This window comes from Ixodes scapularis, unplaced genomic scaffold (genome assembly GCF_016920785.2).
Source record: "Ixodes scapularis isolate PalLabHiFi unplaced genomic scaffold, ASM1692078v2 PGA_scaffold12__126_contigs__length_90152505, whole genome shotgun sequence".
Classification (NCBI taxonomy): domain Eukaryota; kingdom Metazoa; phylum Arthropoda; class Arachnida; order Ixodida; family Ixodidae; genus Ixodes; species Ixodes scapularis.
This window is the reverse complement of record NW_024609838.1, coordinates 16,196,972-16,213,274: the sequence shown is the minus strand read 5'-3', so window position 1 is coordinate 16,213,274 and position 16,303 is coordinate 16,196,972. Positions and strand designations below refer to the sequence as shown.

General features: G+C 51.6%; 1 protein-coding gene and 1 pseudogene across 1 annotated transcript; both read left to right on the top strand.

The window, feature by feature from the left end:
* The first annotated feature begins 416 nt into the window (after positions 1-416).
* LOC115323253 lies at positions 417-7,891 on the top strand. Its single transcript, XM_040213200.1, has 3 exons — positions 417-784; positions 6,856-7,290; positions 7,525-7,891. Exons 1-3 carry the CDS (start codon positions 417-419, stop codon positions 7,889-7,891), a joined length of 1,170 nt encoding a protein of 389 aa, XP_040069134.1.
* Positions 7,892-7,911: 20 nt separating this feature from the next.
* On the top strand, positions 7,912-15,657 carry LOC120842168 (annotated as a pseudogene).
* Positions 15,658-16,303: the final 646 nt, after the last annotated feature.

Here is a 16,303-nt window from a genome sequence, read left to right as displayed (position 1 = left end):
CCTAGGAACCGGAGCTCTTGGGTGAGCGTTGCATGCCTTGGCGATCGCCTCCTCCGCTAACTCGAAAGACGTCCATTTTTTTTTTTTTATATCTCCCCCGTGGCCCATTTTTTGAGCCAAGAAGGGGACGAAGCGCTAGGCCTAACGGCTAGGCCTAACGCGGCCATGCTGTCACTGAACGGCATGGAAGATTCGAGAGGCGACGAGCATACTCGCACGCGTGACGAGGATATCCGTAGATGCTTGGAAGCTATTGCAGGACAAGAGCAAGGGAATGATGACGGAAAAGGAAATTCTCCGACTACGCGAAATGAATGGCAAACCGCAAGCGGCAAGCAACGCAAGTCTAAGCTAGAGAGGGAGTTCACCGCGGCGGTAAGGAACGAGAACAAGACTCGCACGGTTGTGACTATAGGATGCAAAACCTTGACGCGAAGAGTGTCGCAGGCTCTCAGCTCTTGAATGTAATTATCAAGGCTGCCGGAGTGCATGTCACGACGGCGCACCTCGAAGATAGCTTCCGGATCAATAGCAGAAGCAACACGGTATCCATACTTACAGACAACTTAGAAGGAGCACGCAAGTATGCAGAAATTAAAGACTTTACCCTCCACGGCAAGAAAGTCGAGGTGTACGGGCACGGAACTACCCCCGGCAGATTTCGCCGTATCGTCGTTCCGAGATTGCTTGACCCTTCAGAGGACGTTAACGAAGCCGAAATTCTGGAGCACCTCATCAGGTGTAACCCACATACGGCCATCATAGATGCCAAACGTTGTGGTCGGTTTGCCTTGCTGCATACCCGACCCGGAGGAATAACACGGAGCCAACGGTTTCAACAACAAGAAACTACATTTAATTGGACATGGACAAGACGATTAACATTGCTACCGGCGCTGCCGGAGTCCAGGCAGCGACTCTCCGTGCGCCGCCTCTGATCTGCCTTATCAAGGCGGCGCATCCGATGTGCGCGTGGCTGGCGTGACGTCGCCGCCACGCGGGAAAAGTTCGGCTTGAGCCTCGCAGTCGGGCAACTTGGCTTGGGAGCCGCCAGGGTGCCCACACTTCCCCCCCCTCAAGCTTCGTCCGGCATGTCGATGACGGAGACGTTGTGGGCGTCAGGGGGTGGATGGCGCTGTTGGGCGGACTGACGTTTAAGTCCGGCCGGCGCCTGCTGGACGAGCGCGGCGGCTGCTGACGAGCGCGGCGGCTCGGTCAGCTCCAGCTTGTCGCTTGTTCGGGATCAGGGCTCCACCAGGTGGCTGCTTTGCCCGTGGTCCTGTAGAGGGTGGCCGCGGTCCACGATGAGACCGGCCGCCGTGTCGTTCAGATGGCGGGTGTGGCGACGGTTTTGTCCATGAGTCAGCTTCGTAGAAAACATGGAAGCAGACGACATGGGACTCAGTTGAGGGCTGAGCCTGACGTTATTTTCGGACCCCTTCCAGAAAGTTTGAAATAACGGATCTGAGGTGGGCACACAATCTTCTCCCCCCTCTCTTGAAAAAGGGGCAGATCCGTGGAAGTAGAAAACTACCCCCAAAATGCGAAAGAGGCCAAGGAGACAAAAAAAAAGTTCCTCTCTCTTTGGTGTCACCGACGTCGCAGGTTATACCGCCGCCTTGGTGGAGACAAGGGGGTTTCCGGAACGGGACTGCCGTCAGTGTCGTTCCGGTCCTGCGAGGAATCTTCGTCTTCTGCTTGGAAAAATCGTTTAAGGTCGGTGACATGAACAGGTCCGGTTTCCTCACTAGACTCACAGTTAACTAGTTTGTAAGTGAGTGGCGAGCACTTTTCACGCACGCGAAACGGACCTTCCCACCTGTTGGCGAGGGAGGCTGCGAAGCCTCGAGCGGCGTCACTCAGTGGGTGAGTACGCCGGAGTACAAAATCTCCCACCTCGAACTGCAAGTCACGTCGCCCCCGGTTGTACTGTTCAGCCTGCTGTACCCGGGCGACGTCGAGATTTTCTCTGGCCTCTCGAAGGTTATCGGAGAAGCGCTTTCGCAGGTCCTCTGCGAACTTCACGTAGGGGCGAGGCCTTCCTCCAGACTCTGTAGAAAGGAGGCTGTTAGAAAGCGGGAATGCGAGCTCCTTGCCGAAATTTAATTGGGCAGGAGTGAGACCCGTTGACCGATTAGTGGTTGTACGGGTCGCGAATGCCAGCTCGGGCAGTTTCGCGTCCCAGTCCTTGTGGCGCTCGGTGTAGGCCACTAGCATCATCTTAAGGTTTCGATTTACCCTTTCCGTGATGTTTGCTTGCGGGTGGTACGGGGAAGTTCTTTTGTGTTTGATTCCCAGTACCGCGCATGCGTCCACAAACACCTTACTCGTGAAATAGGAGGCATTATCGCTTACAAGCTGTGCAGGAAAGCCAAACCTAGCGAATGTTTCGAGTAGACACTCCCAGATTTTTTGCGAATCTAGCTTCCGCAATGGAAATAACTCAACCCACTTCGTGAAGTGGTCGGTTACCACGAACAAGTACTGATTGCCCCGGGTACTACGTGGGAAGGGGCCCATGACGTCACAGCAACAAATCTGCCAAGGGCTCTGACTCGCGATTGGTTGCATGAGACCGGGGGGCTGGCCACCACGTGGTTTTGCCTTCTGGCACACCGAGCAGCTACGAGCGTATCGGAGCACATCCTGCCTCATGCCTGGCCAGGTAGCAATTTGGGATAACTTTTCGTAAGTCTTGCTCCCACTGCTGTGTCCTGCCAAGGCAGAGTCATGCATGTATCGGATGAAAAGCTTACGTAGCTTGCGGGGTATCACGGTCCGGAATGCCGAGCCATCCGGATCGTCGTCGGCCTGGGGGATGTAGCGCAGCAGGAGGCCGTCGTCGCTCATCAAGTAGGAGTCGAACTCCTCGTCACTTGGGCGGTCGACTGGACCTCTTGCTGCCAGCCAAGCGGACACGCGTTGGCAGAGTCCGTCATCCAGCTGCGCCTTGCGAAGCTCCTCGCGGCTCACCAATGTACCCCACCGTGAATCTGGGGATCCTCGTGTCGTGGCCGCGACGGTCACCAAGCCATGGGTATCCTGCGAGTGTTCCTCGGGAAGTGGAGCACGAGAAAGCGCATCAGCAACTTTGTTAGTTGACCCCGGGCGGTACACAATGGAGTAGTCGTACTGTTGTAGCGTAAGCGCCCAACGAGCAAGACGTCCAGCTGGATTCTTAAGGCCCCTTAGCCATGATAGCGCTAAGTGATCAGATTGAATTTGGAACGTTGCGCCATCTAGGTACATATCGAAGCGCTTCAAAGCATGAATAATGGCGAGACATTCACGTTCTGCGACACTGTAGTTGCGCTCGGCTGGAGTTAGCGTGTGGCTCGTGAAAGCAACTGGCCGAAGCACACCGCCATACTGCTGCAGCAAGACAGCACCCAGGCCACAGTCGCTTGCATCTGTCTGCAGAACGAACGGCTTGTTCAAGTCTGGGAGCTGTAAACAAGCGTTGTCAGTCACGGCTTTTGAAAGGGCTGCGAATGCGCATTGTTGTTGTTCGGACCAACACCACTTGACGCCTTTTTTTAGAAGGTGATTGAGCGGTTGCGATATCTCGGAACAGTGTGGAATGAAATCCCTGTAGAACGCAATCATTCCGAGGTATCTTTGTAGGCTCTTTACGTCATGTGGGCTTGGGTATTCCGTTAGCGCGCGCAACTTATCTTCGTTGGGGCGGAGCGTGCCGTTATCCACAACGAATCCAAGGAGGTTAATCTTGGGCGCGGCTAACTGAACCTTTCCAGGATGAATCGTGAGCCCAGCATTACGCATTCGCTCAAGTATAATGCGAAGGTGCTCGACATGCTCTTCGATAGTTCTCGAGAAAACAACCACGTCATCCATGTATGCCATGGCAAATTCGTACTTCGAGTTCCCAAGTACAACATCCATCAGGCGTTGAAAACTGGCTGGAGAGTTAGACAAGCCAAACGGCAGTCGGGTGAACTCGAACAACCCTCTGTGGCAGATGAAAGCCGTTTTTGGAACGTCTGATGGGTGAATCTCGATCTGAAGGAACCCGCGACTGCAATCCAGCGTTGTAAACACGGTCGCGTTACCGAGCGCGTACATCACGGAGGAAATGCTGGGGAAAGGGTAGCTGTCTCGTACGGACACATCGTTAAGCCGCCTGTAATCCACACAGAGTCTGGCTGTTCCGTCTTTTTTCGGGGCGAGAACAACGGGGAATGCCCAGGGGCTCTTCGACTCACGTACTGAACCGGTGTCGATCATTTCCTCGAGCGCCGCATCAAGGAGTGCCCTTTTGTGGACGCTGATCGGTCGAGGGTTGCACCTCCGAGGCGCCGCGTCACCGGTTTCAATGCGGTGCAGCAGAATGTCAGTCTTTCCAGGTGTTTCCGTGAACATCGGTGAGAAAGACTCCAGGACGGCTTGCAGCACCTGCTTCTGCTGGCTGCTTGCGGGGCACTTTCGCAACGATTCTCGAACGCCGGCAGGCAAGACGTCGGGCACCGTGGTGAAGTGGGCTGCAGTGGTCGAGTTAGGGATGCAGTCCTCCCTTTTGGTAAATGGAGTCAGCTCCGGTTGTTGTCCCAGCCGGTATCCACCACCAGAAAAGTCGAGTGTCATGCTTTCGCCTGTAATGAAATCTCGGCCCAAGATCACGGGTACCACAAGTCCTGGCATATAAAGAAATCGCTGACGTCGCTTCTTTCCATTAAACCGAATCTGCAGCCTCACGGCTCCTCCAGCTGTTATCGCTGTACCAGAAGCTAGCTGCAAACGGGTTTCGCACTCCCGGAGGCTTATCTTTTTTGCTTTGCAGAGTTCGAAAACGAAATCCCCTATGAGCGAGATAGCGGCCCCAGAATCCAAAAGTGCGGCAATGGGAAAATCGAGCAGTGATATTGTCATGCGCGGTTCAATGATGTTAGGCTCGGGCTGGATTTGACATACCGATGGAATCTGTGCAACGGCCTCACTGCTCCCAGGGACTGCAACGGCCGTCGGCGAGTGGCTGTCTGGTTTCAGCGTCGCCGGCCGTAGTAGTTTCCCTGGTTCTGGTTCCGGCCCTTTGCCGCCGTCTCGTGCCACCTCTTGTTTGTAGTGTCCGGAAGTCTTGGACACTGGTTTCGGTGATGGCCGGGCTGCTCGCACTCGTAGCAGCAGTCCGACGACAGTTGCCTGCTTAGGCCACCGGCACCGAGGTGCCCGTCGGACCGCCTCCAGTGATCGGATAAGGAACCACTATGGGAGGGCCTCCACCAGGCTTGCGACTGGCTGTTGTGGGGAGGGCTTGTTCCGTTGCGGCGGGGGTCAATGCTGCTGGGCTGCGGGTTTGCGACCGCACCGTGCCAGTTTTCGCCAGCACTTGCAGGAGCAGACTGATGAAGATGGTTCGCTTGGGTGGTGATCTCCGTTGGGCCCCAGCTTGCGATAGGGCACGGCCAACGACCTCCCACCTGTCGTGGCGACCCCCGCCCGAAACCCTCACGGGCCTCGCTGTGACCTCCGGGGACCTCTCGGGGAGAGTTAGGCGAACATACGCTTATCCCGCACGGGATATCACCATGCATGCCACGCCAACTCTCCTGGTTGACGTGGTGGGGAAGGGAGGTCTCGTTCGGACAGTCCACTTGCGTGGAGGCCTCGGGGCCCCGCCATGCGCATGCCGGTTCGAGCGCGTACTTGGCTGGTGGCGGCGGCACGTAGTTCCGCTCGGCATGAAGAGCTTCCTCGATGAGGCGGGCGCCCCGGGCTAGCTCTTCAAGGGTCTCAAAGGTGCGGTTGACCAGGTAGACGTGGTACCTGGGGTGACACTGTCTTCTGACCCGAGCTACTCTGTCCGACTCCGGTGACTTCGGGTCCGCCCTCTTGAAGAGCTCTTGCATGACCCGAACGTACCGGACCAGACTTTCATCCGGGTGCTGCGTCCTTGCCTCGAGCTCTCGGAGAATCTGCGTCGCGTAGCCTGCAGGCAGGAACTCTTCTCGAAGCCTTGTCTGGAAGTCCGCCAGGCTGGTGAAGGGGGCCTGTGACCCCAACCAGCACCTGGCGCTGGCTTGCAACGCCAGCGGGACAATCCGCTCCACGATGAAGGCTTCCGAGGCACCGGAGGCAAGGTGGTACGTCTGCAGCTCGCCCAGGAAGTCTGCCACGGACTTGACGTCGTTGTACCCCATGTAGACCGGAACAGTCAAGTGTGGTCTGGGCTCTCGCGGTGGGGTTTCCTGCTGGCCAGGCGTGTGGGCCAGGCGCTGCATCACGGAGTCGCACATCTCCGTGACCTTCGTGAGCAAGTTCATTTGTGCTGCTGCGGCCATCGCGGCTTCCTGCTCCCGCGTGAGCATGCCTGCGAGCACAAAAAAAGAAACGCCCCCAAAAACCCAACACAAGCGCGCAAAACGATTGCCGCGTTCACATAGACACGGTCACAAACACGCCAATACAACAAACGTAGACGTGACGGAAGCACGAAACAACGATAGGAAACACGGGGAATATGAAAAAGGCTTACCGAAAGAAGAAACCAAGCCCCGTGAAATTCCTGCGAGTGGGTAGCATACCACGGTTGGGCGCCATTGTGGTCGGTTTGCCTTGCTGCATACCCGACCCGGAGGAATAACACGGAGCCAACGGTTTCAACAACAAGAAACTACATTTAATTGGACATGGACAAGACGATTAACATTGCTACCGGCGCTGCCGGAGTCCAGGCAGCGACTCTCCGTGCGCCGCCTCTGATCTGCCTTATCAAGGCGGCACATCCGATGTGCGCGTGGCTGGCGTGACGTCGCCGCCACGCGGGAAAAGTTCGGCTTGAGCCTCGCAGTCGGGCAACTTGGCTTGGGAGCCGCCAGGGTGCCCACAACGTATGGGAAGGTCTCCCTCCATCTTGATCACGCTAGGAACACAAAAGTCTCCTGGCTGCATCAAGTTTCTCTGTGGGCTCTTCCCTTTCCACGATTATCTGGAAACCAAACAAGCATGCACAAGCTGCTGGGAACTAGGGCATAAAGCGGAAGCCTGCCCGACCCCCAATACTGGTAGGTGCCCGAACTGCGGCGAGATTCACAGCCACCCCGCCAGGGTCGAAGCGGTACGTACGGAATACGACTGCACCCCGCGGTGCCTCATCTGTAATGAACAACATTACACGGGGAGCAGAGTCTGCAAGCAAAAGTATAAAGCTATTCATGAACCTAAGACCCCTCTGAAAAAGCCAACCGCCAAGGAAGAAGATTTTGTGGCACTAACCCCGCGAGCAGACAAAACGACCACCGACCAAACCAAGAACTACTCGCAAGCTCTCCGCAAGCAAGGGGGGGGGGGGGGGGGGGGGGGGGGCAAAGAAGCCTACGGAACAGAACCCTGTCCAGACAGAAATCGAGGCTTCCGCAAAGCTATGAGAGAAGAAAGAACGGTGCTCGAGAAAGAGTGGCGTGAAGAGAAGGAAGCGCTATAGCGTGAAATCCTTGATCTCAGACGTCAACTTCAAAGAGAAACTGGAGCCCCTAGTCGATAATGCCCAAGAAGGGCCTCCGTCTCCAGCGAGACCTCAATGGCCGCACCCCCGACGCCCCAGGTAGAACAGGAAAGCATGCAGGTGGAAGAACGCACCACGAGGAAGAGAGGGCAACGCACAGAATTTGAATGCATTGACGCCTCCGCGGTCACGAACAGCGAGGGGCCCAAGGCACGTCGGGTGGAGTCCAGCCCGGCCTCCGACGCCCTTCTAGAGAGCTTGGCCAAGGCAGTCCACGACATGCAGGAAAGCACAACCAAGAGCATTACAGCTTTTGGGAGCACACTCACAGCATTCGACGAGCGACTCCACAAAATTGAATACATTGGCCTATTACAGCAGTCAGTCAAGAACCAAATGAACCCCAAGCCCGCCACCCAGAATGGAAAGTAACGACTTCCTTGTGGTGTGGCATGTGGAATGCTGGGGGCCTCGGCACAAAAGGTAACTCACTTAAGATGATGATCTCGCATATCACAACCCCTCCTGATGTCCTCAAGATTCAAGAGGCGGACCCCAACTGCGCCCTACCTGGTTATGACCGCTACGGCATGGACTATGACACCTCACGCAAACCCATCTTCACATTCGTCCGGCGAGGTCTGGATGTTCATCCACACGACATTGAGTTGGAGGGGACGGTTAAAGCAGTTACGCTTGAGATCCTCCCGACGCGCAAAAGACAGGAAAGTTTATTCATCAGCTACATATACTCCGCACCAAGGGACCATCACCCATTGCTAGAGGATAATGCTGCCTTGGTCGTGGGAGACTTCAATAAGGACACCGTCAAAGGCAAGGCCATCGTGGAGCTGGCGGAAGCTCCATGATGCGCTCCTCGTAAACGAAATCTCGTGTCCCACCCGGATTGGCAACAGCGTGCGGAAAGACACCAACCCTGACCTAACATATGGGATGAACCTGGACGATGTCTCTTGGCATAACACACGGGAGAACCTTGGCAGTGATCATTATATTATCGAGCTCAAGATATCGTTACCCGGCATGAAGCGCCCTAAACCCCGCGTGCAGGAATGCACAGACTGGGACCTATTCCAACAGAAACGCTCCGAAAGAGGAATGGAGTCAATAGAAGCATGGTATGCAGACGTGTGGACGATACAGCCCAGGCTCCAAAGGAAGTTGAAAATCCCACTCAGGCCAACGCCATCGATTCCAGACTTCATCACATGTTAGAAACTTATCGCTCACCTTACGGCAGGTGGAAAAGTACGGGTTAGCGCTTTCCTAAACTTCGTAAGCGCGCGGCCAGACTTTATAAGGGCATTGAGAGTTACGCCGGGCAAGTGAACCATCAGCGATGGCAGCAACTGTGCAATGAAATACGAGGCCAACTCCACACGAAAAGCCCTTGGCGCATCCTTGCACCAGACGACACAAAGGGCGAGAAGCGCAATCTCCTCACCAGGATCGTGAGGGAGCAGGAGGGAGACATGGCCAGCATCTTTGAAGAGCTCAAGACGAAGTGCTTGTACTCTACTTCAAGTAGCAACACGGGTGACATGGTCTACTCTGGGGAACCAAACGAACGCCTGGACGCTCCCATCACGGAGCACGAACTGAGAAGAGCTCTGGAAGACCTCAAGATCTCATCGGCCCCTGGGGCAGACAAAATCACCGATAAGATGCTGAGGAATCTGGACGACAAATCGATAGGAGTACTCACTTCCTTCTTCAACGAGGTATGGTGCACCCGTCGGCTACCGAAGAGCTTTAAACATGCGATAGTGTGCTTCATTTCGCAGTGCAGCAAACCCCTCAAGATGGAAAATCTCAGACCCATCTCGATTACCTCGTGTGTCGGGAAGTTGCTGGAGCGCATTATACAAGCTAAGAGTCCAAGGCTTCGCGGAGGAGAAGGAACTATTCACGAGCCACATGTTCGGGTTCCGAAAGCACCTCTCTACGCAGGATGTTTTCATTCAAATGAAGGAAGGCGAAAACACCAAAAGATGGACGGCTCTTGCGGCCCTGGATCTAAAGAAAACATTTGATCGCGTCTCACACGAGGCCATCTTGCACCAGGTATCCCAATTGAACCTTGGAGAAGGGACCTTCAATTACATCCAAGACTTTCTATCAGACAGAACGGCCCAAATACAAATGAAAGGCGAAATGTGTGAATGAAGCAAACGTTGGACGGGGAACCCAGCAAGGGGCAGTCATTTCCCCGCTTCTTTTTAACCTGGCCATGCTCCCAATGTCGAAAAGACTGCAAGATATCGGAGGCCTCAGTCACGCAATTTATGCGGACGATGTAACGATATGGACCGCTCTCCGGTCACCGTACATGGGCAACACCATCAAGGCAGGAGCCGACGCGGTTAAAAAGAAGCCGCTGCCATTGGTCTCGAATGTGCGGCGGACAAGTCCGCCTTCCTCCTCAGAGCCCCAAGGCACGGTAGCAGCAACAATGACATAGATTTCTACCTCAACTTACAAACAATTGATATACCACGGGCTACCCAGGTAAATGTGCTTGATAGGGAAATATCGACTGGCAACAAGCAAAGCGACACCATCAGAAAGCTTCGGAAACAGGCGAACAATACAGCACGGTTGATCCGGAGAGTCTCCAGACGCAGCTATGGGCTCAAAGAAAATGGCACCTGCCGGCTCGTCCAAGCCTTCACGCTGAGTAGGATCATGTACGCCGCTCCGTAAATGTACCTGAAGCAATCCGGCAAAACCGCAATAGACACCATCATTCGGAAGTCCTTCAAAACCGCCGTAGGCATCAAACCGGCCACGTCGAATGAGGCGCTCGGACAAATCGGCATTCACAACAGATTTGAGGAGATGTTCCAGACGCAACGGAAGACCCAAGTTCTGCGGCTCCCTAAGACTACCACTGGGAGACAAGTCTTGCGCCGAATGGAAATAACCCCACACCAGGAGAGAGATATCAAGTTCACAATGCCGACAGAGTGGACAGGCAGCATGCGGTGCATCCCACTGCCTAAAAATATGAACTCGGAGCACAACCTAGGACGAAGACTTGCCAGAGCAAAAGCACTCGACAAGCTGCACTCTGGGAAAGAGCACGTGTTCCGTGCGGACGCAGGACCCTAACCCGGCGAACCTGGAAGATATGTAATAGCGGTACATAACTCCCAACGTGACACTGTTGCTACAATCAAGGCAACGGACATAGATCAGAATCAGAATCAGAATCACTTTATTTCGTCTATATGCACAGACGACAGGGGCATGGGCAAAAATCCAACGCATGTTGGCTTGACTGGGCCCCACCCCCGTTTTCTTGACAGAAGCGGATAAGCAAATTGTAAGAAAATGTAAACAAAATCGATAGTTATATAGCAGAAAGACTAGTAAAAAAACATTAAAAAATAACATGTAGACACTTGTAACCGGGAAGTAGAACACTGATATCATGAGGCACAATACAAAAATAAGTGAGCTATAGAAACATAATTTTGATGGCACGAAGTGTTAGTGTTTCTATGGTGAAGTTGTTGCTCCTTAGATTGTTCAATAATGATGGGAGGTGGTGTCTCAACATCCGCGTTCCATAGTTTGTTCTGCTGTATGGTACCTTCCAGACATCCTTATTACGAGTAGAATAAAATTTATACTTCGTGCTAGACCAACGATCTCTTGAAATAAAGGATTGTCCAGTTTAATGCCTGCTGTGTATCTTAAAATTATTGTGTAGTCATACAGGTTTGTAACTGGAATGGTATGCAGAGTCTTAAAAAGGGGCTGTGTATGAGAATCATATGGGGCATTGACGATACTCCGTATGACCTTCTTCTGAGAGACATGAGGATTGTTTATATTGGTTAATTTTGCGGTTCCCCAAACCAGATGACAATAATTTAGATGTGAAGAAAATAAAGAGTTGTATAAAAGGAGTTTAGTTTTTACTAGGAGGTCGAAGCGAAACCTGTTAAAAATGCAAACGGCTTTCGAAATCTTGCGAATGAGACCTTCAATGTGAAAATCCCATGACAGATTTTCCTTAAAAATTACGCCTAGGGTTTTAGTACTAGGTACCAGTTCAATGATGAAGGGCCCAAGAACAAGGTTGTAGTCGAAAAACACACACTCATTCTTCGGTTTAAAGAGCACTGCCTTAGTTTTGGAAGTGTTAATATGAAGAGCTCCATTTGTGAAGCGAGTTAAGAGTATAAGAGTATGATTTGCAACTTGCGCGAGCGTTTCCTTATCTTGAGCAAAAAATAAAAAATAAACTAGTGTCATCGGCATATATAATAAGTTGCCTCCGTACTAATTTTTACAATATAATTGACATATATATATATATTAAAAAGTAGAGGACCCAGTATACTTCCCTGAGGAACACCGGCAGCAAATGACTGTGAACCTGGACGCTGATTGTCGATGACAGCACACTGTTGGCGAAATTCTAAATATGAAGCCACAACGTCAAGAGTTACCCCACGAAAGCCGTAAAACTCAAGCTTTTTAAGTACAGTGATATGATTAATGCGGTCAAATGCCTTAGAAAGGTCCACAACTATACCCTAAGTGGTACACTTTTCTTCAAATGATTTCAAGATTATTTCTTTCTGGGTTAGCAAGGCAAGTTCAGTCGAACGCCCCTTTCGAAAGCCATACTGCGAGGGGGTCAGAATAGATAATTGGTTGCAAAACGAAGAAATTTTGGTGTGGATGGCACTTAGAGAAGACGAGTAAAATGGAGATAGGCCAGTAATTAGATTGATAATTCTTGTCGCCACCTTTAAAAGTAACCACCACCTTGGCAATTTGCATTTGACGCGGAAAAGTACCCGAAGAAATTGCAACATTGTAAATGTGAGATAATACCGGTGCTAATAAGTCCAGAACGTATTTGACAGGCCTAATTTGAATATCGTCAATGTCACTTGATTTACCATTTTGGATGGAATTGAATGTACTGAAAACTTCGTATTCGTCAGTAGGGTGAAAAAAGGCACTGCTTTCATTGCGAGTTTCTAGGTCGCTTGTCGACAGAGGGTTATGACTGCTATGAACGCTGTTAGCGAAATAGTTGTTAAACGATTTCGCGAGTTCTTGTCCGCGCAATATTTTATCGCCAATTTTAATTTCTAGAATGCTATTGTTTTCAAGAGATCGATTTAGGAGTTGATTTACTATTTTCCATGTTTTGTCTACTCTTGACATTGTGGCTTCATTAAATAAAGAGAGCAAATAATTTTTCTTTGCTTGCCTAAGCATTGTAGTCAGTCTATTTCTATGTGTCTTGAACTTTTTAAATCACCAGGCTTCCTAGTATTTATGAATTTATGGTATAATTTATTTTTCATACGAATCCTCCTGAGACATTCTTGGGTTACCCACGGCTTATGAGCGTTTTTTTTTTTTTTTTTTGGATTGGTTTATAGTGAAAACTACTGTTATATGCTTCCAAAAAAGAGCTAGGAAATTGATATACGCGTCATCAGCGGAACTTGAGTTGTATACTGGGTTCCAGTTTACGTCACCAATCAAAGACCTAAAGGTTTCGAGTGTCTGAGAATTTATATCTCGAAACACACGAATGCCTGCAGGTGTCTCACAATGAATAACATTGACGTCGCTTGCGATCATGAATATTGGCAAATGATCACTTATCTGCACACCAATGACACCGCCATATGCGCTACCTAAATCGGTATTGGTTATGAATAGGTCGAAAACCGTGGATGAGGCACTTGTAACATGTGTTGGCGATGTAATGACGTTGACGCACTCGTTTGAATCAAGGACACTTTTAAATGAACATTGCACTCTTGAGGCAGTAAGCATGTTGATATTAAAATCCCCACCCACAAAAATATTATACTTGTTTGCACTTGAAAAATCTAGAAACTTATCGAAATAACACAAAAAATTGTTAGAGTTTCCACTTGGGGGCCTCTACACCACACTAAAAATATTTTGCGCACACTTTCAGCGTCAGAATCTCAAAATCAGCACATATGCTAGAAAACTCAGTAACAAGTTCGCAGTCGAAAGTAGCTTTTACACAGATCAATATTCCTCCACCCCTTTTGCAATCACGATTTAAGAAAAACGTTTTGTATTTATTCAGTTTCGGTACCTCCTCCTTACTTTGGTACCAGGTTTCGATGAGCATAATTACGTCAAACAAGAATCCAAAATCTTGTAACAGTGCACACAGCTTGTCCTCTTTATTACGCGCAGAACGCGGATTCGAATGAAAGAAAGATATCGATTTTCCTTTAGTGGGTGTAAAAAGAGCGGTTATTTCCCTTGGCGTAAGATGCGCATGAGCAGCCGTGATGAAGAAACGAGACTACAAGAAAAGATATGCCAAAGTTGCTACATCATCTTGGCAAGATCACTGGTGCTACTGATATGGACAACCCGTGACTCATCTGTTTTTCGTGCGTAGATTTTTCCTCTTCTCGTCCACGCAGATTTCCACTTTGGTTCGTTCTTTTTGGCGATTGTCATGCCAAGCAGTTGTTTTAGCTCCGGACACAAGTGTTCGTTGACGTAGACAGGGGCGCGTGTAGCATGACCTAGATCGGCCGTTGATACCCGTTTCCTCCGCGCTTTCTCAATTACAGCATCCCGTCTCAAACGATACTTGAACTGTGCAATGATGAGCGGGCATGCCGATGAATGGCCAGCAGGAACGCGATGACATACATCGATATCACACGGAAGGATTGGTTCATCAATCAAATTGCCTTTTTTTTTTTTTTTGTAGGATTGCTGCCAGATCTTTATTTTGGACTGAGGGAACACCCATAATCTCTGTTGCGATTTCTACAGTACTGTTCACAGGCCGTGAGCCGACGTTCACTCTGTTCGGCTTGGCTTTTCAGGACTTTACATTCTTCTCGGAGGTTAGCGTTGTTGTTTTTCAAGCTTGCATTTTCTTATTTTTTTAGCATGGCGACATCAGCCCTCATATCCTCAAAGTCTTTGTTGAAATTATCGAGACTGAGCTTGATCTCTCTGAGCTCTTTCGGAATTTCTCTCTTGAAAGCACTACGGAAATCTTTGAACTCTTGTTTTATCTCTTTTTTTAGGTCGTCACACAGTTTAGCAAAATCAGTAGTCAGATGAAGCGGAGGAAGCTGCTGTGGCCCTAGCGCGTCTGCAAGATGAGCTCCAGGGTGTAAAGGTCGCTACCATCACAACTGGCTCCAGAACGGCCCTATTCAACATGAGTCGGGGAAGAATTGGACAAGCGGCGCACCTGCTGCGCAAGAGAAGACTCGCAAGCTACGACGCAACACACACGTGACCTGGGTGCCCGGACACTCTTGGTCATAGGCGTAGACTACGGGGGAGGGGGGCTCCTGCACCCCCCCCCCCCCCCCGGGCCCGGGCCATGATCCTTATCGAGACGCTGTTTACATGTAACGAGTGTCTAGGAGTGGCATGTAAACAAAAATATGCCCACATTGCCTTTATTGACAAAATGCATGGGAAATGAAATCCCAGCGTATTTCCGGGGAAATGGGGGGGGGGGGGGGGGGTTCTTTTCTGCTTGCGCGGAAAAGCACCTCCTCCCCCTGTGGAGAACTTCTTAGCTTGCCCCCCCTTCCTTGGGAAATGGAAGGTCTACGCCGCTGCTCTGGGCATACAGGCAACGAGATGGCCCACTCACTCGTGGTGCGCGCACCTCATCACCGTACCACGAGGGAGTCAGGCCTCCTCACGATCAATGGTGACCACAGTAAGTTTTCTCATCCTACACCCGAGGCCCCGTAACCTATAGCAAGCTCCTGAGGGGCCTCCGGCTCCAACGGAAAATCCTGGCCGGGCCCCAGGGGCTTTCCCGACAGCAGGAAACCATCTAGAGTAAGTTGCAGCTCCGCAACACTCTTATCCCCCACATCTTGAAGAGAACCTGGCCAGACCTCTTCAGCGGGAGGTGCGCGGAGTGTGGCAGCGGCGACGGGCCCTGGCGGCACACCTATGGGGAGTGCCTCGGGGACCTGCTGCCTGCTGCCCTACGGGAGCTGCAACCCGAGCAAGACGACGGGCCGCCTGTCTGGTAGACCATCCTGGCGGCCGAGGATCTGGACACCCAGCTAGCGGCCATCGCTCGGGCAAAAGAAATTGAAGACCGGCTGAGAGCCCGACTACGACAAAAAAGAGTCAACCCTCCCATACTCTCCATCCCCTAATCTCGAACCCACGGTACTAGGTCTTGCGGCCTAGTAATTTGGTTCAATAAAGTCGTTCACTCACTCACACACCAGTGCTATATTTTTTCTGTTTTTTTCTTTCTTTCTTTTTTTTTTTTTGTGTGTGTGTGTGTGTGTTTTTTTTTTTTTTTTTTTTTCTTAGAGCGGGGAGATTCACTCACACCCCCTGCAGCGAGTTGTCGCCTCCGTCGCCCTCTCAGCATTTGAGCATTCCGGTGCCGACTCGGACTCTTCCATATGCCCGCGGACTCCACCACCACACCCTGTTGACTCGGGCTTCGTCGAACGCCGGTGTTTTCGACGGCCACTCTTCGAGCGTTCCATTGAACGCGGCCGCTACCCCGGACAGCCAAACCTCGGACGCTTCGTCGAACGCTGCCGCCACCCTCGGATCTCGCGGCACCGACTTCGACGACTAAGCGACGATTCCGACCGCCTTTTCATCGCGGGGGAAAGCAACGCGACTCCAGGCCATAGACATCTGCCCTCTAAGCCAGAGACTTCAGCGCTCGGACGCCAGGCGCGTTTTCTCGTCTGCTGGCGGGGGCTCGGACGCGTCTCCCACGTCGTGAGTGAAAAAGAAGCGTCTCGGTTCTATAGGCGCCAACTACTGTGGGGGGGGGGG

Coding starts and splice junctions, on each gene's coding strand:
- LOC115323253 (XM_040213200.1), top strand. CDS start 417: ATGCAAAACCTTGACGCGAAGAGTGTCGCAGGCTCTCAGCTCTTGAAT. Junction 785..6,855: donor GATGCCAAACGTTGTGGTCG/GTTTGCCTTGCT, acceptor ACGTATGGGAAG/GTCTCCCTCCATCTTGATCA. Junction 7,291..7,524: donor TACTCGCAAGCTCTCCGCAA/GCAAGGGGGGGG, acceptor CTCCGTCTCCAG/CGAGACCTCAATGGCCGCAC.